This window comes from Monodon monoceros, unplaced genomic scaffold (assembly GCF_005190385.1).
Source record: "Monodon monoceros isolate NGI ecotype Baffin Bay Population unplaced genomic scaffold, NGI_Narwhal_1 Super_Scaffold_21, whole genome shotgun sequence".
Classification (NCBI taxonomy): Eukaryota; Metazoa; Chordata; class Mammalia; order Artiodactyla; family Monodontidae; genus Monodon; species Monodon monoceros.
This window is the reverse complement of record NW_021703778.1, coordinates 43,093,534-43,119,546: the sequence shown is the minus strand read 5'-3', so window position 1 is coordinate 43,119,546 and position 26,013 is coordinate 43,093,534. Positions and strand designations below refer to the sequence as shown.

Below are 26,013 nucleotides of genomic sequence, written 5' to 3'. Positions count from 1 at the left end.
CGCTCTGTGGCAAATTCTTCAACTCTGTACAACTAACTCAACTCTACATCGCAGTGAGAAAGCAGCCACTGAGGATATGAGAATGAATGGGCATGGCTGTGTTTCAGTAAAACTTTATTGATAAAAACAGGTTATGGGCCATAGTCTGCCTGCCTCTGTTCTAGACCAACGGTTCTCAATCTTGGCTGTACAAGATCCTTTTTGACCCACGTCCTAGAGAAATGGAAATAAAAACAAAAATAAACAAATGGGACCTAATGAAACTTAAAAGCTTTTGCACAGCAAAGGAAACCATAAACAAGATGAAAAGACAACCCTCAGAATGGGAGAAAATATTTGCAAACGAAGCAACTGACAAAGGATTTATCTCCAAAATATACAAGCAGCTCATGCAGCTCAATACTGAAAAAAAACAAACAATCTAATCCAAAAATGGGCAGAAGAACTAAATAGACATTTCTCCAAAGAAGATACACAGATTGCCAACAAACACATGAAAGAATGCTCAACATAACTAATCATTAGAGAAATGCAAATCAAAACTACAATGAGGTATCACCTCACACCAGTCAGAATGGCCATCATCAAAAAGTCTACAAACAATAAATGCTGGAGAGGGTGTGGAGAAAAGGGAACACTCTTGCACTGTTGGTGGGAATGTAAACTGATACAACCAGTATGGAGGGTTCTTAAAAAACTAAAAATAGAACTACCATATGACCCAGCAATCCCACTACTGGGCATATACCCTGAGAAAACCATAATTCAAAAAGAGTCGTGTACCACAATGTTCATTGCAGCTCTATTTACAATAGCCAGTACATGGAAGCAGCCCAAGTGTCCATCGACAGAGGAATGGATAAAGAAGATGTGGCACATATATACAATGGAATATTACTCAGCCATAAAAAGAAAGGAAATTGAGCTATTTGTAGTGAGGTGGATGGACTTAGAGACTGTCATACAGAGTGAAGTATGTCAGAAAGAGAAAAACAAATACCATATGCTAACACATATATATGGAATGTAAAGAAAAAAAAAATGGTTCTGAAGAATCTGGGGGCAGGACAGGAATAAAGACGCAGACATAGAGAATGGACTTGAGGACACAGGGAGGGGGAAGTGTAAGCTGGGATGAAGTGAGAGTGGCATGGACATAGATACACTACCAAATGTAAAATAGATAGCTAGTGGGAAGCAGCCACATAGCACAGGGAGATCAGCTCGGTGCTTTGTGACCACCTAGAGGGGTGGGACAGGGAGGGTGGGAGGGAGATGCAAGAGGGAGGAGATATGGGGATATATGTATATGTATAACTGATTCACTTTGTTTTAAAGCAGAAACTAACACACCATTGTAAAGCAATTATACTCCAATAAAGATGTTTTTTAAAAAAAATCTTGGTTGTACACCTGAAGCCCTCAGGCTCCCTGGGCTACATGCCCCCACCCTTCAGACGGACTTAATTGGTCTGGGGTGCAGTCTGGACATTGGAACTTTCCAAGGCTACTGAGCAATTCTAATGGACAGTCAAGGTTGAGAAAGGGGACTCACCCAACTAATCTTGTTTCAACCTTTTGGGACAACTGGCAAAGCTCAACTTAAATATGCCTGTCACTTTGTGTCCAGGGAACCTACTGCGGTTACCTGATGACAAAGCTGTGTGTGTCAATCTCCTGCCCGCAGCCGCTGTTCAGCAAGACCCCAGAGTTGCCCACGATGGCACAAGTCCCGAAGTGCTTGTTCTTCAGTGGAGAGGTTCTGGGGAGGAGCTCATAGAGGTTCTGGGACACGTTCATTGTGCTGTCTCGGTCGAAGATGTAATGAATAATATCTCCGGGTTTCAGGGTCCCCTTGAGGACAGAAATGTCCTTTTCAGCATCCAAGAACTTTAAGATTTGCTTCCTACGAAAATCAAACACACATGAGGAAAAAGTCTCCTATTGCTACCTGCCCTTTGCCAACCCGGCTTTTCCTCCCCTTGGTCACCCTGCAGGGCTGATGCAGTCCAGCACACAGGGGCAGCTAGAGGTCAGATGCCCTCTGAGAATCTCTGGTTACACAGTTTTTAAAGTAAAATCTCCAGTTAGGATCCTCACCTTCCTAGGGGCAGGAATAAAACTTCCCTGGTAATTCTGAGAGGATTTCTATCCTTTTTCTGACCACATCTCATCCCGTCTATGTGTTTGACTGGAGAATCTCCAATCTCTAGTTCTGGGCAGAGACTGGCAACACGGCCCAGAGGCCGATCTGGTCCTACTTCTAGGAGATAGGATACCTGCCCTGGGAAATGACTTCATCAGGACTGAATGTGAGCTCATCATGAAGGGCCCTGGAAGGAAGGGTGACCTGCCATCCTGGTTTGCCTAGGAAAGCATGGTTTTAGACTGAAAGCCTTGTACCCCAGGGACAAACTGTACCTGAGTCTTGGGCAAACCCAGACCATGGTCATCCTATCTCATGCTCCCCTCTCTGAGTGGGATTCAGGGCCACCATCTGACAGGCAGTCCTGAATTAGGATCTGGAAACCGGAAAGACAGGTGTCCCTCATTCCTCAGTGGCCTATTTTCTTCCCTGGAAGCCTTCTCTGTGCACAGGGGCCTCCCAGGGGGCGAGTGGGTGTGTGGACACTGTGAGGTGTGTCGACCACTCCCCGTTTGCAGGACTGCGAACATGGTCTGCCGTCCGTGCACTGGTCCTTTCTGTGCTGTGTGCTCCCTGGCCCTCCTCACTGCTGGCTTGTTTGGAGTTTGTAAATATTGATACCTCTCTGGTCCCACAGAGCAGCGTTGCTTTGTGTTGTTTCAGAACTAAGGTGATCAAAAGACAGCGCTCTAGGCTTCAGCGTGACTTTGATTTATGAGGAAAGCTCCAGAATCATCTAGCAAAGCACATAGATGGGATGGGATGTGGTCAGAAAAGGGATAGGAATCCTCTCAGAATCACCAGGGGAGTTTTATTCCTGCCCCCAGGAAGGTGAGGATCCTAACTGGAGGTTTCACTTTAAAAAGTGTGTAAACTGCCCCAAAGATTTTTAGAAATGATTCAAGTCATTCAGAGAAGGAAATATGGTACCCAGATCACCTGGAATTAATTTCATTTCCTGCAGCTAGCGAGCCCCCATCTAGAACAGACACAATGATGCTGTTCTTTTCCGTCAAGCCCCAGAGGAACAGGACCTTCACACGCTTTGCAAATGTGAGGATTTGCAAGGTGGCTGCCCCATTGCACAGATGGTAACACTGATCCCTGAGAGCCTGTGTGATCTGAGATGGTCACAACCTGTGGTGTATCTCAGCAGGATGCACATTCAATTATTTGGGGAACTATAAAGAATTCAGAGGCTCCAGGCTGACGCCTGAGAAATCCCGATTCTGAGTGTGGCCCGGGTCTCAGCACGCTTTCAAAGGCTCCGAAGGGGACTCTAAGGTGGGTCCAGGTTTGGGGGCCTCTGGCGTCACCAAGGGGCACCTAGAATGCTTGACAGGGCACAACGCTCCTGTTCCACTGGTCTTGCCTTATCAATAATCTGGATCTCGTGCTTTCATGCAGGGGAAACCACTCTTGATGCATAATTTGTATCTCTTGATGGAAAACAGAGATACAACAGAAAACATCATTTTTATTTATAGTGCTTTACCCGGGGTTACACAACTTTACAAACTAATATGGTCTGGAAATTGCTGAAACCTTTGCAATTACTTACCCCCAGAGTATTTAAAAGCAAAGAGAGCCCCCAGAAAGCCCACAGACAAACTCCTCTGTGGATGAATTAATTTCCAACTAATTGTGAGAAATTACTACTGATTATTAAACATCATTCCACATCACTCACAGAATCTTTATTATGAATAATTTTGGTGACTAATTGAAGGCAGATGAAGGAAATCCTTTTCCCCCCTGGGTGAAGGCACATTGTTCCTGCCGAGGTAGCTGTGTGTTTGCAGGATCCCCATGGCGGCCACAGTCTGGTCTTCTCCGAAAGGGGGAAATATCCTTTTCTCTACCCAGTGGTGGGAGAAAGAGTGAGTGGAGATTGAGGTGGGCTTGTGCTGGCAGGAGGATTTCACTCACAGGTGGTGTAGTGGGGTGAATAGTGGCCTCCCAAATATATGTTCACCTCCTAACCCTGGAACCTGTGAGGTGCTTTATTTGGAAACAGCATCTTTGCAAATGTATTTAAATTAGGGATCTCGAGATCATCCTGATTACCCTGATGGGCCCTAAATCCAATGACAAGTGTCCTTCTCAGAGATAGGAGAGGGGACACACAGACACAGAGCGAAAGGCCATGTGAAGACAAGGCGGAGACTGGAGTGACATGGCTACACGGCAGGGAATGCCTGGAGCCAGCAGAAGCTGGAAGGGGCAAGGACAGATTCTCCCTTGGAGCCTTCAGAGGGAGCGCTCAGAATTCTGACCCCCAGAACTATAGGGGAATCCATTTCTCTTGTGTGAAGCTACTGAGTTGGTGGAAATTTGTTACAGCAGTCCGAGGACTCGTGCTTCACAGGGCTGCTGACCAGGGGTGAGTAACGCAGGTTGGCAGCTGTTGGGGTGTAAGATGAAGGCCGAGGGCCCAGCCAGGGGCCCTCAGAAGAGGCCCTGAATGAGGGGAGGCAGAATGGTGGTGACAGGAGTCAGCTCCTTCAGATGCTTTCTCAGCTGCTAGGGCTCCAATCTCACACCTCTCTACTCCTCACACTTCCTCAGGCCCCAAATCCAAGCCTCAGGAACCTGGGGGTAGGGGCATTTTGACGGTGAGCCCACCTGAAGGGGGAAGCTCCCTGCTCTGTATGGTGGCTACGGTCAAGGCTGACCGCCATGCCCCAGCCCCCTGTTCTCAGCTTCCTATCCATGATGATGGGCTGGGAAGGTGGGGCTGTGATAGTCAAGGCTTTCCCGTCTGGTCCTGGTTACTGCACTGAGCTCATCACCCCCATTCCCTCCTCCTGATGGGTGCTCCAGCAACACAGCACAAACACCAGACTTCAGGCAGCAGCTTGGCATGCCTGGCAAACTCCTAATTATCCTTCAAAACCCATTGCTCCTGGCAAGCCTTTCCTGGCCAGCCCTTTTATTCCCCTTACAAAATGGAATACTCTCCTCAGTATGATCTATCTCCACCTATTTATATGAGGCAACACCGCCTCATGTGTACATCACACTGCCCTGCTCTATCTTTGTTACATTTATGCCTCCTGCCAGCATGTCTGATTCATGTCAGCGCCCCTGGCTCCCAGCACAATGTCTGCAAGTGAATGGCTGGGTTATACTGACCACTCTTTGCTGCGTCTATCACAGCTGTCAAAGTCAAGTGGCCAAAGTGCTGACATTGGAATCCCTTCCTTACAGTTCCCCATTCCCGCCACCCAGCAATGTCTGCACTGCTCTGGAAACGTCACTCTGCAAAGATCAGGACAAGAGCTGCTCTCTGGCTAAAACAGACCTCTCCCTTTGTGGTTAGGTGTCTCATCGGCTCCTGGGTCACCTGATGCCCAGTTGTAGCTTTTCTTCATGTCATCAGGGAGTGGCTGCCTACTCAAGCCACACGGGCTGTGGGAGGAGACAGCTCTCCAAAGACAAATGGGGGGACCATTGCCGCTGAAAAGGCATGGATGCCAGGCAAGGACTGCTGCTTTGGGGTCCTCTGGGAGAAGCCATCTGTGATCCCCCTGCCCCAGGCTCTCACTGCTGCTGACCCAAGAGCCTCACTCCCTCCAAACCCAGGACCTCAGCCAGTTGCTCCTGTCACTTCCCCAGCCTGAGTCGCCGCACACATGTGCTGGGCTGCCGGGCTTGCCTGGGGTTTTTATTTCCAATTGATCAGTGAGAGATACAACCTGCCTCAGCGGGAGGTAAACATTTTATTTCTATCCTGACTTCTTTAGATGATGGAGAGCGGCAATTTGCCAGCTTGTGCCAAAGAAGGCCAAGTCTGTCTCTTGTCCTAGAGGTAATTACCACTACCTGATCCTCAGAGAGAGCGTTTGGTTGTGTCTCCACTTGGCCGAGGCTGGTTGGATGTTGCGCTTAAAGCCTTCATTACTTCTGTCAACAACAGCCGGGGACGAGGAGCCATTTATTACAACTTCAGCTCTGGAAGGGGGAAAAAGAAAGAGGAAGAGGGGAGACATGATCTGTTAGCAAGCCAATGACACGTCTAACAGTTTTGTTTTTGCACAAGCTTGAATGTAAACTTCTTCAGAGGAGCAAAATTGCAGTTATTACCTGAGAAGGGAAGGAAGTCTATTTATCTTCTAGAATGCACCAACTCTCTCCCTCAGGTATTACCTACATATATTCTGGGAGACAGGAAGGGGGTGATGAACTACCTTTCTTCCCACCCTCAGCCCCCGATGTCTCCTCCCAGTGAAACCTAGCCGTCACTGTCGTAATAGTAATACTTCAAGCCGCTTTTGTGAAACTCCGAAGAGCAGTTGAATTAACAACCAAGTATCATAAGATGGTTTACAAACTTAATAAAGAGGAAACAAAAACTCATATTGGGGCAATGGGATGTAGCTTTAGCTCATTATCCCTCGTTTGTAAGATGCCACTTCAAACGTCTGTGTAGTTCCAGAGTTATCCTAGCTCTGTTTCTCTCTCCCACTAGATTGTAAACAGGGGAGTTCCCTCACTCATTTCTATATTCCCCAATGGTCTAACATAGCAGCTGCTAAATAAATGTTTGTTGAATTTGAATTTGAATTTGACCTTGGGGGGGTGCCTGGATGGATGAAGTTGCTGGCTGGCTCTGAATGCCCGGGGCCAATCATAATTCTGCGTGCATACCATCTTTCCACCTGACTCAGGCGTTACAGGACCCGCTTGAATTCAGCTGTTCGAAATCTATGCTAGTAGGTTTCTATGAAACTAGGTTACGATTACATCTCAAAAGGCAGTGTAGGAGCCAGCCTGCCTCTGCTGGATGCACACAGATGCATGTGGGTCACATCGCAAGTTCCTTTTGTCTGTGCTGACAGCAGATTCTCTCAGTTAGAATGATAAGTGGATTTCTGATGCCAAATTCTGGAGCTTTAAAGAATTCAAACCAAACAACTATGTCCTCTGCATTTATCTTGGAACAGCCAAGTTAGAAAAGATGAAATCCTTTTAACAGGTCTAAACCCAACGCTCTATTTTGCTTTTTGTAGGTAGAAAGGAATTTATTTGGGGGTGCACGCTCTCCCCACATACCTCCATTCCCAATATTCCTGACTCCTCTGGCCGATATTACTTGTCTGGGATTCAAAAATATGTAACTTTTGCAGAGAACAGAAAATTCGAGGGTTTTGAGTAAGGTGGATGCATTCCTCCAGCCTGCAGGCTTAAAGGGAAAGCTATGAAAGGAAACAAAAGACCTGACCCTTTGCAATTTTTGCTGTTTTCATGAACAGAAGCAGAGGGTGTAGTGAAAAGATTTCATAAGCTGTGTGACTATGGGCAAATCACTTTATCTCTCTGAGCCTCAGTTTCCCCATTTATAGAAAGAAGGTATAGAAGAGGAAGATATCCTCTGGATGGGGACTGGGTAGCGTCCAACCATAGCCAGCGGCAAGCCTGAGTTTGTTGGCTTACAAGGCGTTTGCTCACACTCCTGTATCAAGCTGTCTTCTGGCCAAAGACCGTCATCCGAGGAAACACTCTTAGAATTTAGAGGGTGCCTTCAGTAATCAAGGTTAACATTTCTCAGTTGACTTCCTAAATATTTTTAAGAGGTCTCAGCAAAGTTCCTGAATGCTCTATTTTCTATCTTTACCTCCTGGACAAGCCATCTACCACAATGAAATTGGGCGAAAGTCCTGATTCCTTTCAGAGTCTCCATTATTCGGCAAAAATTCAAGTTATGAATAAGCTCATTGGTGGCTCAAGTGCCTCCAAGTGAGTGGGCTCTTTTGCAGAAAGAGACTCTTACTCATCTGAATTTTCTATCTCTGCAGACTCTAGACCTTGGGCCATTTCACGGGCTCCTCCTATCGACAACTCCCCCCGCCCCCCCAAAAGTGATTAGGGAAATGCAAAGCCAAAGTGAAACGAAACAGATCTCTTTGCTATTTGCTAAGTAAGAAGGGCACCATCCAGTAAAGAGGAGAAGCAGATTAATAGCTGCCTTACAGCAAAAACAAATGAACACAAAATCTAATTTACAAACCTATTAGATTTGCTATGTAAGCTGTTCACAGCTGATCTGATTGTACCTCTGCCTCCAGAATTCCTGCAAGACAAAGGAAATGCATTATTTATAAACCCAGCTCTTCTTTGCAAAGCCCTCTTCAGTTGCCAGGAGATCTCACAGCCCGCCTTGGAGGACTACAGAGGGACAATGAAATCTCACCTAGGCCTCTCCAGAAATGGGCAACCTCCTGGCCCAGCCACAAACCCAGGCATTTTCAAGGAAGTAGACCTCCTAGATCCTCCCTGGGCCTCTCACTTGGACATTGTTTCAATTCTCACCAAGGTTTCCACTTGAGAATTTCATTTGAGCTTTGAGACAAACTCCTTTGTCTCCTCTGGTTAAGCCCATAGGCTAGCACGCTTGAGCCTGACTACGCACCTGCTGCAGCATGACTCAGCATTTCCTTTAGCCAGACTCATCCTTTGCCCGTGGTCTTCGCTGGCCATCACTCACCTGTGGTAAGACGTTGTCCATCACATGATCTCCAAACTTGAGACATCAGAAGTCCAACAGAGGCAGCAAGACTGACTCAACCAGTGCCTCCAACCAAATGTGAGAATGATTTGCTTTTTGGGGGCAGGAAATATAATATTAAGTGGTGTCACTTTACCAGGGAGCAGGAGATGGGTGAGTAATGGGGTCCTTTGCATCTTCCTCTGGAGGAAAAGGTTTTTGGAGTAAAAGCATTCTAAGGCCCTTTCCAGCCCCACCACCTCTTCAGTTCTGTCAGATTCCATTCTGGATGGGGGCCATGAAGTTTCACCCTGCTTTGCTAATCACACTGGGCCAAGGGGAGAGATGAATCTATCTGCCCCTGGTACCCAGCCCACTTTGTGCTCTGTGTGTGTTTTTTCAAAAGTTGTATGTGACACTAATTATTTGTATTAAGTTAAATAATTTTTTCACCACTGATTTATAGGATATGTGGTTTGAGGAGATATTTCTTCACACTTTTCTCATTTTTTATTTGGAGAGCTATAATTTTTTTGTGATTTTATTTTAATTTTTGAATTAACTTTATTGGAGTATAGTTGCTTTACAATGTTGTGTTAGTTTCTACTGTACAGCAAAGTGAATCAGATATATGTATACATATATCCCCTCTTTTTTGGATTTCCTTCTCATTTAGGTCACCACAGAGCACTGAGTAGAGCTCCCTGTGCTATACAGTAGGTTCTCATTAGTTATCTATTTTATACATAGTATCAATAGTGTATATATGTCAAGTCCAATCTCCCAATTCATCCCACCCCCCTTTCCCCCCCCCCCGTGTCCATATGTTTGTTCACTACGTCTGTATCTCTATTTCTGCTTTGCAAATAAGATCATCTATCATTTTTTAACATCTATCATTTTTTAAAAGTTCCATCTAGCCTTTCAGCCAAGGTGTTGGCACACTCCAAAGAAATAATTAAAATCACTGCAAAAGCTGTATATTTAAAGAATCCTGTGACTTAATAAGAACTCTTTGGGGGAAGTTAATGCCTAGCTCCTCACTGGTTTTAAATCTGGATTTTTCTATCTGCTTTCTTTAGGATCCACATACTTGTAGATATAACATTGTGTGTGTGTGTGTGTGCGCGCGCGCGTGTCTTTTCCTGATAGATTGAAATGTCCTTTCAACATTATTTGGCAACAGGAAATATTCTGCCTCATAGCTGGATGACCAGGCAACAGGACGTGTGCTATGACTCACCCAGTGCCTCATCTCAGGTCTCCCTTCAGGTCTCAAATTTCATTACACACAGTCTAATTCTTAATTACACAGAGTATCATTGGTTCTTCACATTTAAATCGATGCGTAATATCTCTTTTTTGTCTCTCTTCATTTACCCTTGGGATGGCGGCTTTCTCACACATCTAATCCAAGGTTCTGGGAATACCTGGCCATCTCTGGCCTGTAGCCATAATCTACTTAGGTCAGTGCCCAAGGGCTTTCCTGGGCCCGCTGCTGTCCACATGACACTGACCTTTCACATGTCCTGACCCTGACCCCAGTCCTCAAAATCAGCACTCCTTGGGGGAGGGAAGACTTGCTGGGCCAGATATTAAGTCAAGTAAGTAATTAAAAGTGTGGTCATAGCTCAATACTAATGAAAGGTTATTGGAACAAAAAAGATTGTCTAGAAATGCTGCACACGAGAATTGATGTATGATTTTAAAAAATCATTATCAACGAGAAATTCAATAAATGGTTTGAAGTAGTTGATTAATAATCTGGAGGTGAGTTGGAAGGAAATCATGTAAGTGTTCCCTGACTTATAAATTTCAAGTGGATTTAACTAGTGTTTCTCAGACTTTAGTAATTCTCATATTCCTATCAGCAGTTTGCCATATTTTGTTTATCACCCATACTACTGTCTACTTAAGTTTTTAAATTGACTCATCTTTTAAAAACTTCTTAACCTACACAAGACCATTTGTGAAAATATGGGTTTGATATCATGATTATATACTCATTTGAAAAGAACACAAAACCATTACCACAAAAATATTTATCGGTGGAATTCCTAAAATCATCTTACTTATTACCAAGCATACTTATAGCACCTCTGGGGAAGACTGAATTAAACAGTTAAATATTTAAAGAAGGCAACCCATACAAAATTGGTAAGAAAATGGAAGAGGATATTTATCAAATCTTGATGAGGTATAAGGGATATATGTGAAGGACTTTTAAAATTCAGAAGTGGAAGAAGAAATCCTAAGAGAAAATATAGTTTTAAAAAAATCTTCATAAAAATTTAAAATTCTGCTTATACAAACAGCAAACCTCAACAACCTCTGCTCAGCACCTTTCTTGAAATCTGAGAGGACTCCAGGTGAGGTGAGCACTGCATCTGTGCATCTATCTGGTTTAACGCAACCAGGGGTTTGGAGAGGACTCAATGCTGAGCAACAACTTCCTCCTGCTTTCTCTTCTCCTGCCTCCAGGCCAGGTCCTGGGGAGCATCCAGCCCTGCTGACGTGGGCACCACAAACCATGCACTTTTTCATACCAATCCTTCCTCTAACTCTGGGTTTCCCCACCTCGGCACTATTGATATTTCAATGTGGGTGTTGGGGGTTGGGCAGCTACCTGTGCATTGTAGGGTGTTCTAGCTGCATCCCTGGCCTCTACCCACTTTATGCCAGGAGCAGCCCTCCCCACACCCCCAAATTGTGACAACTAAAAATGCCTCCAGACATTGCCAAATGTCCCCTGGGGCAGGGAGGCAAAATGGCCTCCATTTGAGAACCTCTGCTTTGACATTTGTTTTCTACCTAATGCCTCTGAGAAGATGAATCCCCTCCATCAGCCAACCCGTCCCATCACCTTCCTGTGCTAAACCCCAAGCCCAACACCTGTGCTTCCCCTCAAAACCATCTTAGTTTTCAATTCTCAGCCACCTTTTCCTTCTCTCCCTAAAGCATTCTATTACAGCATTTGTCACCTTTTCATATTTAATTATTTCATGGAATCACAGATGGGAGACTTTAAATAAATTTTGTCATTGACATAGTCTAAACTCCTCCTCTTATAGTTGAAGAAACCAAGGTCTAGAGATTTGGTTCTGGTTTCGTCTTCCTCAGCTGCTCGCCACACTAGAAGGGAAGATCCTGGATTGTGTGCATTAACCATGTCTTTTATTTTCTTTATCTGATGCTTTGACATCTGGGACCTTGCTGACTGTGGAGGGACAGCTCCTCTCAGGGTTAGCAAATTCCTAGAGATAGTAAACAACTGGCCTGGGAGTGCACCTTTCAAATACAAGTCAACTAATCTAGAGCCCATACCCCTGCCACCTCCCTTAGTGGGATCTTATTCTCTGGGCCACTATCCACCTGCCATAATCACCTGGAGCTAGGTACCAGACATCTATGCATCTATCTGGTTTAATTAACGAGGGGTTACAGTTGTCCCAGACAGGTAGGACAGCTCCTATGCCCCAGGGTCTGCTGAAGTTATCCAAACTAGCCAATCTTAAGCCTGCTTACCCTGCTTCACCCTTCCTTCCTACGGAAACCACAATAAAGGCTTTTGTCCACAGTTCCCTCTCCCCTCCCTCCTAAGTGACCTGGTGCTACTCCACGTGGCCCTGCATGATGTGGTGTGCCACCCCTCTTGGAATGTGGGAGTATAACACACTACATTTTCAATGGTGGTCATCTCCTGATCTGTTGGCCTGACCATACCTAAATAATAATAAAACCTATATTAAAACAGGGGGACCCTGTTTTTTTCACCTTCCCAGCCTTGCATAGTACTTTGTCCAGCTGGGGCTCAGTGAATCAAATCTAACTTCAGTGCTAAGTGGGACTTTTCTTCCAAAGTCTTCCCTGCAGTTTGCATGCTGTGTTCACACATATTACTTATACCTGTACAAGACACAGTTTCACCTCTCAGATACCCAGAGAACGGGGCAGACTGTCATTCAAAGAAACTCAGGTTGCAGATAATTTGGCTCAAAATGAATCCCATGAACTGGCAAGGGATTTTTTTTTTCTAATTAGGTTTTGCCTCCATTGTTATTAAAATAAGCTTTCATCCCTTGTGATTGGGGAGTGCTGATACCTGCTTGGTTGGGTGACAGAGGAAGATGGTCAGGTGAGAAAAATTTGCTAAAGAAAATTCATCAACTTCTGGAATCATAGAAACAAAGATGCTTAGGTCATCCAAATGAGAAAATATATGGGAAAGCTCTTTGCACACTATAAAAAACTCTATAAAACAAGGTATAATATTAGTAATAATCCCTGTCCACTTGACCCTACCCAATATTCCCAGCCATAGTGAGGATCGGAGTCTGATTACTCCAAAGCTCTACATTTTAAGATGTCAGTCTCCTTTCCACCATGAACATAATACTCTTTCCGAGCAGTAAACTAAGACAAAAAATAAAAATAGCCTGTTTAAAAAAATAATAACAGGGACTTCCCTGGCGGTCCAGTGGTTAAGACTTTGCTTTCCAACGCAGCAGATGCGAGTCCAATCCCTGGTCAGGGAGCTAACAGAAGCAATATTGTAACAAATTCAATAAAGACTTTAAAAGTGGTCCACATCAAAAAAATCTTAAAAAAAATAATAACATGCATAATTGGATTTGTTTTCAGTGAAAAGCAATTAGTAAACCTGAAAACTGTATTTCTGTTTAGCCTCTTCATCCAAGCGCAGTTGTTTTATAGGTAAGGTCATGTTTCAGTGTGCTGGGGTCTCACAGCTGTGTTAGAAACTCCCACGTCCTTGGTTCCTCACTGAAGAGTCAGGCTCAGTAAATGAACTTTCAAGAGCTGAAAGCTTTAATTAAGTGTGCGGACCCAACTTAAACAGTTGATTAGTCCTGAGAATAAAAGATTGAACTAAAACACAATTCATGAATTTTCAGATGATTCTTCCTTTACCGTTTTGGGAAGATACTGAACGTGTGCTTTCAACTTGTGCATATAAACCACTGGGGTTCCTGCCTGTTGATCCTCCAAGGACACATTATAAGTATGTGGCCCCACAAACACATGGTAGGGAGAAAAGAAGCAAAAGGATGATTTGCAGTCATTCACATGAACAGAGCAAGGGGTTCCAACAGGGTTCAAGGGTGTTTTTTTTTAAGACTTTTTCTTTTTTGTGGTGAAATATACATAACATAAAATTTCCATGTTATCCCTTTTTAGGTGTATGATTCAGTGGCATCCAGTATATTCACAATACTGTGGAGCCATCACCAGCGTTTATCTCTAGAATTTTTTCATCACCCCCAACAGAAACTCTATACCCACTAAACAATAATTCCCCAATCCCTCCTCCCCCAACCCCCTAGTACTCTATTCTATTCTATTCTTCTATCTCTGTGAATGTGCCTACTCTAGATATTTTTTGTAAGTGGAATCATACAATATTTGTCCTCTTATGCCTGGCTTCTTTGACTTAATAAAGGATTTCAGGGTTCATCCATGCAGTAGCATGTCGGAAGCCTGGCTTTGGATGTGGCCATTCTCAGGAGCTAGAATATCACAGAGACGGGGGAAGGAAGGTCCCTTCCAAAGTGTTTGTGTCTGGATCATTGAGCACCTGTGATTAGGACAGGAGCAGAGGTCCCACCAGCTGACAAGTGCTTGGGGCTCAAGAGCTCAGGGGCTCTCCTGCCCAGAGCATACTTGGCTAGGAACTTCCTGAATTTTTTGCTGGCAAAGTGAGCTTTGATGTCCATTTCCTCCTCCATTTGAAGAGCTGGTCGTACTTGGCCAAGTGCTCAGACGGGCAAGGGGGCACCCGCCTTGGTTGGTCCGGTGCAGATCCAGTCACAAGGCTGGCAATGACAGTATCTTCAGTTTCCCTGGCACAGTGAGAAATATGGTGCCCCGTCCTTTGGACTGGACCAGTTTGAACTCCTGAAAAGACTCTGTCACAGGGTCTTTTTCATTCACTCTGAGCAGAAGGCAGTTGCACAGAGTCCTTGCCCACAGGCTTGGGAATACGTTTCAGGTTGGTCACTGTGCAACCATCCCCTACCACCTGGGCACCACCTCCACTAGTGGAGAACTTCCAAGCTTTCCAGTCATACTGGTCTAAGGCATCTTCAGTGGATGCCACTAGGTAGTCCTTGATGAAGGACTTGTACTCATTCACCAACTCATCAGAGTGATATAATGGCTGGGGTCATCGGGAGACCCAAAGTTCAAGGTCATACTTTCCAAACTCTAAGAGTTAGATGCTGCTGCATCTGTGCCATTCACCAGCCTTTCCCACCACATTCCACAGCAACTCCAAGGCCTTGAATTCGTTAGGATATAAGTTGGCAAACTTTTCCTTAAAGGGCCAGACAGCAAATATTTTAGGCTTTGTGGGGCCAAGAGGAATAAGTGAAGATCTTAGGCAGATGAAGACACTTAAACAACAAAAGAGAAAACAAATTTCGACAAAGTTCTTATTGATGAAATTAAAAATATAATAATGATGATTGAGTACATTATTTTGGGTAACAGGTCTATTAATAAGAAGAATGTAATTTTTTGGGGAGGATGAGACTTTAGTTAACTGAGGTTCAAAGTTAGTGTTCCTGTCATCATGGTAGAAAGGTGGCCTCATTCCTCTATAGAGCCTTCCCTTGCTTCTCTGAAACACTGTTACCTTCCCTCTGGTGAACTCACCGGATTGTGTCGCCTGAATCTCCCTTTTGGACTTATACTCTATACACCCTAAGAGTGTTGGAGAACTTGTCATACGGGGAAGCAAGTTAAGAGCACAAGCTCTGAGATAAGACTCCCAGTGTCTGCATTCCAGCTGAACTGATCATTAGCTGTGTGATCTCTGACTACTGCTAACCGATCTAGAAGCTTCCATTTGTTTCCTCATCTAAAAACATGAGTGATAGTATCTACTTCATGGAGTTTTTATAAAGATTAAGTGAGCTAATGAGTGCAGAGGTTAAAACAGTGCATGACATATCATAAAGCACTTGGTATTAATGTTATACTTATTTAGATTTTTTTGCAACCCTTTAAAACTGTATAATCATCTCGGCTGGAGAGCCACATAATATCAGGTAGCTGCCCGGCTTTGACCTGTGAGTCGTGCTTTGCTAATTCCTTCTCCCCTTTGCCCCTCCACAAAGCATCTCTGACACATTTCTGATGACATCCTTCTGGTTGAGGTAGGCTTCTGCTGCCCTGAGCACGGCTTTCCTGAAGTCACAGCTCCAACAGTGAGGATCACAAACTCCTGTATTGTCGGCTCGTTAGCAGCGTGAGAACTACCCTGGATCACAGTGAAAGCTGGAACTGGCCAGTCACTTCCGCACTGCTAGCCAGGACTCAGTGTGACGGTACAGGGGCCCCTCTCAGCAGCTTCGGCTTTACAGGCAGCAAACGACACTTCTGGTATGATGTTCGCACCAAATTTAGGTTCATTCCCAGTGCCACCCGTGTCTGACACCAGTTTGTTACCCTCCTCCAGGTCCACCCACTCAGCTTCCAGCTCTTCAGGCCAGGTCTCACACCTTCACTGATGTGCTCGACAGTCTTTGAGATGCCTTTTCCTATTCAGCAAGTCTCGTGATGGCACTGGAGCTCTTGGACTTCACAGACACTGAAACGCTGCCGGGCATAGAGCTCCAAAGAGACCAGTGTAGGTTTCAGCCTTGACAATGGTGTTTCCATGACAGCTGAGACCTCTGGCTTATGTGGGTGTTGTAGGCGCTAACAGGAGGGTTACAGCAGCAAGCTCATGGGCTTCTGTCTTCTTATGCCCACCTCACTGAATGCTCAGCTCCTTCTTCTGCCATCCCCCTCTTCCTTAACGTTAAATATTAGCTTGGTCTGATGTATCTGCTGGCTGCAATTTCAGCAAACTGGTTTTGTTTGTTTGTTTGTTTTTTGCGGTACGCGGGCCTCTCACTGCTGTGGCCTCTCCCGTTGCGGAGCACAGGCTCCGGACGCGCAGGCTCAGCGGCCATGGCTCACGGGCCCAGCCGCTCCGCGGCATGTGGGATCTTCCCGGACCGGGGCACGAACCTGTGTCCCCTGCATCGGCAGGCGGACTCTCAACCACTGCGCCACCAGGGAAGCCCAAACTTTTGTTTGTTAATCAACTTCCATCTGTGTTCAAAAAGGTACCAGCTCACTCTTGGCTCTTCCCTCTGCTCGACCTCAGAAAATATTCTTGAGAACGGAGGGCTTTGATTCCAGCCAATTTCCCCAGTCTCTTCCCCTAGTCATCTGCACATCAGAAAAGTAAACAAGCCACTTGGATGCCAAGCATTTCCCATAACACTTATTCCTGATCTTTTCTCTTTCTCATCATGACCAACAACGAGGAGAGAGACCATATAATTTATCATCCAGACCAAACACTTTCGCAGTAAACCGAGGCACCAGCCAGAAATGATACATGAACTGGGATGACCAACTCATGTGGTACTGGTCCTCCTCCAATCTACACTCATTTTATAAAGGAGACAGACTTTATAATACAAAGACTTCTAAGAGAATGCTGCATTCCAAATCCAGACCACTCAAAACCCCAGAATCCAACGCAGTTAAAACTCAGAGGCGATACATACCTATGCAGTTGGTTGGACTGGAGCTGGTGAAAGCTGTCAGTAGAGAAGACTTCTCCAGTAAGTAGTTCATGGCTATAGAGCCTTTTCTGAGTCCCTCCCACCCCCCTTCTGAAGACCCTTCTTTACAGTGAACTAGCGTCCCTTGACCTGCCTCGGTGTCCTGGTCACACCTGCAGCAAGGTTCTCCCTACACTCAGCTACCACTGCAGCTTCACCTAGCGCGTGGCTTCACCACCAGCCCCTAGACTGGGGCCAAGCCTAGGACAGGGTCCTGATCATCTCTGCATTACCATGGAGGTCACATATCTCCTGCACATCCAGTGTGCTCCAAAGAGGACTGCTGAATGAATAGATGAGTCAAAAAAGCTGAAGCCATCCCTTCGCTGTAGAGAAGAGGATTCAGCCCCCGCCGGAAGCACGTCTCGGGGAGGAAGAAGGGAAACCCCAGCCTCACTCCCACCTCCACTGCCCACCTACCCACACCTGCCAGGAGTGCTCCAGATACAGGGCCTTCGCACTGGCTGTTCCCTCTCCCTGGAACATTTTTCCAACAGATACCCCATGGCTCACTCCTCCCTTTCCCCCTTTTTCAAATCTTGGCTCATATCGGACCTTCTCAGAGTGGCCTTCCCTCACCATCCCATTTAACATAGCATCTGCTGTCCTACTCCCCCCACTGTGGCCCTTCCCACTCCCATCCCCTTCTGTCTTCTCATCACCATATCATGTATCTTGTGTACGGTCTGCCTCTGCCACGGGAGTGTAAGTTCCATGATGGGAGCGCTGTGTCTACCTTGTTGATGGCTGCACCCCTAGTGCCTGGACATCATCAGAAGTCAGTGGATATTTACAAATAGAAGGAATCTGCCTCCTCCCGTCCTTTGTTACAAGAAGCCAGCTGTCCTCTTATCCAAACCCAGTACCTCCACCTGTGTTCGGAATTGCATTCCCTTCCTGCCTTTGGCGATTCTTATTCCATCAACTACTTCTTCTCTCTTCCCCATATAGTTAAAGCTTCATTTCAGCTGCGTAATAATTCTGGTCTTTATCTTGGACCTTGTATATGTCAGACTCTGTCCTACAAATTTTATATTACTTCATTTAAGCCTGACAGTAGCCCAAGAATGTAGAAATGATGATCCACTTCTACCTGAGAGGAAACAGAGGCACAGAGAAGGGGAAAATCCTGCCCGGGGCCACACAACTACTAAGAAGGGATGTCAGGATTTGAACCCAGCAGGCTGGCTCAGAGCCTTATGACTCTGCCATGTTGCTGGCTCATCCCCACTAGCATTTATATATATGTTTGCTTTTCCCATCTTCAATAAACGACCCAACTTTTCTTTCATACACCCCTCAGCTACTTCTCTGTCTCTTGCCAGCACTTTGCAAACTTCTACACTGTCTGTGATTCCTTGCTCCACCCTCTCCCCCTACCACTCCATTCTGGTTCATGTCCCCAACACTCTATCAAAAGCACTCTTGTATGAACACCTTGTGATGGGCATGTCTGTCCCCATCTTATTTGAACTCTGTCAACCTTTGGTGGCACGTCCTCCTTCCTGGATAAGTAAAGTCGGGACTTCCTGGTTCTGGCCACAGGGTGGCCCTGGACAAACCTTCTCCCTCTGGAGGAAATAAGCTACTGGGAAGAGTCATGATAAACGATCCCAAGTGAAGAGAAGGGTTAGAGTCCTCAGGGCATCTTTAAGATTCCTTCTGGCTCTGAAAATCCATTATTTTAAATCACACTCCTCTCAACACTTTAAGGTTCCATTAATAACGACATAAAATCCCTCCTTGATTCTTTCTGTTCCCCTAACAGAGGGTGCCCCCCAATGAAAAAATCTCAATTTTTCTCTATATTCACACCCAACAAGATTTTGTCCAGCATTACTTTCTATCAAAATATAGAAAATATTTTTCTTACAAAGTATTAGTTTTATAAAATTTTCAGATAAAAAATATGGTTGAATATTTTTGTCAACATCTTCCTGCCCCCCCCCCCACCAAAATTTACTCCCCAAGAGCGATGGCTTCACTATTCCAGGTGACAATCCCAGTCCCAGACGTACATGTTAACAAAACACATCCTTAGGAAGGGGATGTGGATTCCAAGAGAACAGTGAAAAGTATTAATAACTTCATTTGCTTGAGCTCCACCCTGTGCCAGGCACTGTACCAGTGGCATGTTAATTTTCATATTTTGGTTTTAGAAATAGGACATGCAGGCTCAAAATGTTTAAGTGATTTGCCCAGGGTCACCCCCAGCAAATAAACTGTCAGAGCAGGGATTCAGTTTGCATGTAGTCAAAGCACGTGTGCCTGCAGAACACTGGCTCCTGCACCCTGCCCTTCACCTGCTGCATGTAAGAATTTAATACACAGTCAAAGAGATGCCAGAGACTTAAGAGGAAGCAAAGGTTACTCAATAAGTAGTTGTGAGACACTTGGTGAGCTAATTGGAAAAATCAAGTCAGATTCTCCACTGGCACCACACCAATAAGGACAAAATGTGATCTAGCCATTAAAAACTATGCTTAGGAAGAGTTTTATATGAAAATTCATTCAATCCTATTTTAGTCCATTTGGGCAGCTAGAAGATAATACTGTAGTCTGGGGGGCTTATAAACAACACCAATTGATTGCTCACAGTTCTGGAGGCTGGAAGTCTGAGGTCAGGGTGCCAGCATGGCCAGATGAGGGCCCTCTTCTAAGTCACAGACGTCTTTTATCCTCACATGGCAGAAGGGGTGAGGGGTCCCTCTGAAGCCTCTTCTATAAGGGCGCTAACCCCATTCATGAGGCCTCCACCCTCATGACCTAATCACCCCCAAAGGCCCCATCTCCAAATACCATCACATTGGGCATTAGGATTCCAACACGTGAATTTGCGGGGTGGAGGACACAAACATTCAAACCATAGCACTTCCACTGGCCTGTCACTTAGTGTCCACTATTGAGAGTTGCTGCGGGCTCCTGCTGCAGACACACTGTTAGCCTTGCCTGTCGTTTTCCGCTTTTTTATTGTATTAGAAATATACCACTGCAAAACCTTAACGAAGAGGTTGGCAGCCCTGAAAACTTCTCATTTCATTCATGTCACACAGTGTGGATAAATCCGTGCTCTTTAAAGAGAAGCAGAACGTCTGTCCGACGTGCCGTGCTCTGCTCTTGAACCCGCCTCGCTGGGACTTGAAAGCTCTCTGCCTTAAGCTGGCCTTTCTTCCCTCCCCTTTGTTCACTTCTTGACAGACCTGCATTCAGAGAGGCCGTGTCCCTATTAACACAGCTGCAGTCTTTTCCTGAGAAAACCCCTGGAGGGCACCTGGGTTGGGGACGACTTTCAAGTCACTTTTCTTCTGGGTGTTTGATATGTCTTGTCCCCTTCCCTACTCTGCGGGACCTGGATAAATGCGGCTCCCCCGACAGCCAACACCACTCAGGGAACGTCGCTGTCACCTGGAAGGAGCACGGCGGGACCGTCAGTAAGGGTGCTGGAGTTCTGGTTCCCAACGTGCTCTAGCTTTGCAGCCCTTGGCCTCTCGAGGTCTTGAGGCCCTTCTCTGCAAAGCGGGGTCCTGTGGTGGGATTAAAGCAAGAAGCTCCGGGCAGACGTGAATGTCAGTTGCAGTGTTGTTATTGAAGGTGATGGCTGCTGCCTTCGGGGTCAGAAGAAACCACTGCTGCGTGTGGACTCTGCCGAGCCCCCTCGGATCAGCTGTCCTCAGGGAAGCTGCCTTCCAACAGCATGGTCCATTAGGGAGAAATAAGGAGCGGTGGATGGAAGAAAATGGAATGTGTTATCTGTGGCAGAACTGTGATTCTCACCGCTGCTGCTGCTCTGTCGGATGGCTCTGCAGCCGTCCAGTGGGGAGATCTGCCCGAGATTAAATTAGTGCATTTTCTTTTCTTCAGCAAAGAAGTGCTCAGCTAACTAGCACGAGAGGCACATCTGACAGTCATGTTGCCAAGACCTGGGTGTGGTCCATCCACCAGTCACGGGGCTGTGCTGGATGGAGCCCCAGTGGGACCCACAGGGTGTGGCCTGGTCCCTGAGTGTGTTGGCGACACATCAGTTCTCCTGAACGAGACCCTGAAATGTCCCTTAGGTCCTAGATTCCCTCCTCCTTCATCAAGTGTCAACACTCCTCCAGGTTTTCCTTGAAACTCTTCTCTGCTGCTCCCTCCCAGACCTTCCTCCTAGGCCCTTCCCCTAGATGTCAGGGTTGCTCAGAGCCCACCCTTAGCCCTTGAGAAGCCCCGGCTCCCATTGTTCATCTACATGCCCACAAGTCCTGATGCACTTCCAGGTTCCAGAATCACAGAACAGACTAGTCACCGCCACACAGACCTCAGACCTGACCGGCACTCACACCTCCAACCTGCTCTCCCCCAGGTTTCCCTCAGGGAATGGCACCCACCCAGTCATGCAGAATCAGGGTGCTGTGGACACTCCCCATCCTCTCTCACCAGGTTTCCCCTCCAAGATCACCCAGCCTTCAGACTCTCCCACCTGAGGACAGCAGGTACCATGCCCTCATGCCTTCCCTCAGGTTCCCCGCCATGGTTTCTGTCTTACCCCCCTGTCTGCAGAGAGTCATCCTTTGCCAAACGCTCCTACGTGGGACCTGGATTTCCAAAATGCAAAGTGCAGCATGGCGCTTCCTCCTTGAAGCTTTTCTGGGTTCCCTCTCTGAGCCCCATTGCTTTCAAAATAAAGTTCGGGTTCCTTAGCATAGCACAGAAGACTCTGAGTCTGTCCTCATCTTCACTTTCTCACACATCCACCTGCTAACTCCACCAAGCAATGGGCAGTTTCCGGAACGTGTGAGTCAGATCATAAGATTGTGCCTTTGAACATTATCCTCTCTCTCCAGAACCCTTTATTCTGTTTTCCATTTACTTAATTCAGAGTTTATGACTTGCCAGCCCCAGGTCATATCTGGCCTGGGGAGCTTTCACAGTGTTAAATCTTTTAGGATTAAGAGGCCAATTGTAAAAACCCAAGGGATTAGTCATTATAAAATATCTTAAGTTTTGGCTTCTTTTGAACAATCAGAACCCTGAACCATAGTAACTGGTGGAGATGAGAAGCAGCTGTGCCTCACGTTGGGGGCGGGGTATAAACTATATTTTCCCACAGTCCACATCACTCCTTACTGTCTTACACTGTACTGTTTCACTTATTTATGTGACCTGCCTAGACCTTGAAGGCATTTGAGTTTGAGATCCCTAGACCCACTCCTACTCAGGTAGCAAAACTCAGCTCATGTCACCTTCTCCATGACCTTCCCTGACTCAGAAGCCCCGCTTATGCCAGGTACAGCAAGGCTACGGGAACTGAGGGTGTATAGGAAGTGGCAGGGAGTACTAGTTCCTTGCTCCCTTTCAATGACAACTGACAAGATGCTTATTGATAAAATCAACCAGAGCAGAAGAGGAACACCCAGAGGCACCATCGTCCCCACCCCACACACAATATTCAGAAGAAAAAAGTTCTGGAAAAGAAAATTTGGGAGCTCCATTCTCCCTATGATGTGGCGCGAGGCTGCTTTCTTGGACTTGCTGATTGAATCACTAACTGATAGACTAGTAATGGAAAGCCAGCCCTGGCTCTGGAGGGATACTCAGCCCTAACGCCTTAGGTGTGAGCTGTGGTCTCCATCCCCACTCCCCAGCGCATGCTCTGTGGGAGTCCAAGGCTCTGGGGAGGAATTGGGGGGGTGGTTCTGCCCTTTGGGTCCCCCTTGTGAGCTGCTTTCTGATTGCCTTTGAGAAAAGCCCCGAGACAGTGCTCAGGGTGGAGAAAAATGAACTCCAGCCCTGTTGCTTCAGGGCACGGAAAGTGACATCAGCCAACACACATCACTGCAGCTGGTAGCAGGTGGGGGGTGGGATGCGGATGGGCATAGGGAGGATGCTGGCACCCAAGGCTGTGTCCAGGTTGATGCTAGAATCGGGTGTCTGAATGGGGACTTGAGAAGGCATCTGCTCAGATGGATAGTGGAGAAGCGACCATCACCAGAGTTAACACTGACTGACTAGGCACTTACCACGGGGTAGACACGGACCAAACCCTCACTGTGGATTTTCTCCTTTTGTCCCTAACGCAGCCCTAAGAGGTGGGCGTTTTTATGACCCCCATTTTGTTTAGGGATCTTAAGCATCATATCCAAGGGTTTACAGGGAAGAGGGAGCTGGGGCAGGATTTGAACCTGGCTCTGCCTGACGGATTATCTCCAAATCAGGAACTTGGTGCAAGAGGTTGGGGTGGAGGGGTGGTGAAAGTCTGAGCTCAGTCAGAACTGGGGCATGCTGTAACGGGAGCAAACCCAGAAGAGAAGCCAGAGAGCAGGGCCAGACGGGCATCGTACCTGGGACTCTACACCTGACTCCAGACATGCCCGCAACTCCAGCTGCCACAGCTGAGAGGAGGAGGCGTGAAGCCATGTCAGGACAAGCGGAGTGTACAAGTGACCCGGGGTTGTTCCATACCTCTTGATTCCCACCCCTCATTCTAGGAGACTTTGACCTTAACACTTTGAATATTTCCAGCAGCTTCGGACAGGAAGTTCAGGCTGTGCAGAAGGCTGGGAACCTGGTTCCTGTTCTAAAGAAGCACAAAGGAGAGGAACGAAGATGGGTTAACAGGAAGCCCCCCCTCCTTTGATTTTCCTCTTGCCCTAAGCATCATTCCAGACGTCCGGGGTGGGCTGGGCCCTGAAGCGGCATCACAGTCACAGGCCTGCCTACCTCCAAGGTCTGGGCTGGTGGCCCTGGATGGTGCCCAGGGGACAGTGGCTCAAGTTGTCACTAAGGGCTCTGCATCTGGGGGCTGCTTCAGAGCCTCACCCTCTTTCCATTTCTCCTGCCATCACATTCCTGTAGAAAGTGCCAGGGGAGAAGGCTAGGGTGAAGGGGGACACCCCGGCCCCTCCTTGAGGTTTAGAATAATCAAGAGGCAAAGAGAATTCTCTACCTCCCGACTGACAGGTGGACAGGAAGTTTAACCCTTTTTTTTTCTGGATAGTAGAACACCTGCACATGCTTTGCATGGGCACATTCAGAACCAGGTGATGCTGTGGACGGGAGCAGGGAGAGGATACACAGAGCCTAGCCATCCCCTGGCAGAGGGGATGGGAGAAAGGGATCTAGCCTCTTGTTTTCTTGGTGGAAATGCCTCTTTCATCCAACACTGCCATTAACATGGGCTTTGGTGAGATCCCTAACTCCACCCTCACTAGCGGAATATGTAAAACGGAGCTTCCTCACCTCTTAAAATAAGTAAACCATGAAGAGTAAAAGAGATAATGATTACGTATAAACAGCTTGGCAGACGCTATTTTAAATTTTATTTTTATTGTTGTTCCTATTAAACTTTTCTGAGAAGAGAGAGTAGGTCATGGCTGAATTCTTCTTCCTTCTCTTCTTTTTGTTCTAATTAACGTGCATGATGGGCCCCGGGCTGGGCTCTGGGGTCACAGTGGGGGATGGAGACAGTCTCCAGTCTGAAGGTTCTTAAAATTGAAATTTGGAGACAAGAAACACTCACACACATACACGTACAGGAAACGCTGCAGCAAAGGAACAGAATCATAACCGCCCATCCATACACTGGGTGATGCTAAGAAGAAACGAGGAGAAGCAGTGATTAGAGACTGAGGGTATACTTGGGAGCAGGCAGGGAAGAGCTGTCTGGGGGGGTGGCATTTTGTCAGAACCCCAGAATACAAGGAGGGCAGCCTCGAAAGGGCTGTGGGAAGAGCATCAGGCAGAGGGGTCTGCACAAGCCATGGTCCCAAAGCAAGAGGAGCCTGATGGGTGAATGGATCCCAATCTTCCCTCATGTAAAATTCATGTTGTTTCTGGGCCCTCCACGCCCCATAAGATGGTCTCTGAGTCTTCATCCCCACCTCTGTTTATTGGTCCCATTTTCTCCTCAAGATTGTGACTTTCTCATATAACCTCTCCCTCTTTCCTTCTCTCCCCTCATTGCTTCTTTACCTTATTTTTACAAATACACTTTTTAAATTTTTAAAATATTCTCCTTCTGCCTGGTCCTGCTCTTGACCTGCTTCTCTTTGCCTCGCAAGCCTCTAGCAAGGCCAGACTGTAATCATGGCCCCCTTTTATCAGGGACCTCTCTGAAATCTCGCATCACCTCACCACACCAAGGAAAGAGGTCTCTCAACTGTCACCCAGAGCCCGCTGATGCCCCAGCCAGTGGCCCTGGAGCATCCTCATCCCATGTGCCCTTCCGCTGGGGGTGCTTGCCCCCCTTGGTCACAGCTTTGGTCTCTCGGTTCTCCCCTCACTTCTTTGTCCTTCTCCATGCCCTTTGCTCCCTTGGTTCCTCCTTCCAACTCTCTAAATGAGGGCAAAGACTGAAGCTTAATCCTGGGGTCTCTGCTACGTTAAAGATGGCTACACTCATGGCTTCAACCGTCTCCCTCCAAATGGCTTCTGATCTCCATCTCAGCTCTGACCTCTCTCCTAAATATTATTCGCTTACGTATTGGTTACAGTTGCCCACCATCCAGGTGACCATGGGCAAGTCCCTTCCCATCTTGGGGTGTCATCACTGTACCTGGAAAATACAGGGGAATGGGCTGGCTGGCCTCTTTTGTACCTACACTCCAATAATTGGTGATTCAATGATTTTTAAATGTCTTCATTCCTACATAGATGAACTCTATCCTCTTAAAATCATCATGTTTAAAGTCAAACTCATCATTGGACCTTAAGGCACAGCTTTCCCTCTGGATTCCGATACCCACAGTGGGCTCAGCCATCAC

The 26,013-nt window shown here is 46.6% G+C and overlaps 1 protein-coding gene and 1 non-coding gene across 3 annotated transcripts in view; both read right to left on the bottom strand.

Moving 5' to 3' along the window:
- Positions 1-26,013, bottom strand: part of ST8SIA2 (ST8 alpha-N-acetyl-neuraminide alpha-2,8-sialyltransferase 2) — a 57,364-nt gene that overhangs the window by 16,485 nt on the left and 14,866 nt on the right. Inside the window, exons 2-4 of one of the 2 annotated variants that reach the window (XM_029238748.1) lie at positions 8,157-8,219; positions 5,972-6,100; positions 1,649-1,906 (exon numbers count right to left, since the gene is read on the bottom strand). In XM_029238748.1, the coding sequence (XP_029094581.1) occupies positions 1,649-1,906; positions 5,972-6,100; positions 8,157-8,219 (450 nt within the window). The remainder of the gene's footprint in view (positions 1-1,648; positions 1,907-5,971; positions 6,101-8,156; positions 8,220-26,013) is intronic. The other variant, XM_029238749.1, reaches the window with a different exon arrangement.
- On the bottom strand, positions 20,241-20,379 carry LOC114905441. The gene has a single exon (XR_003796266.1). It is a non-coding gene; the product is annotated as a small nucleolar RNA U109 (small nucleolar RNA).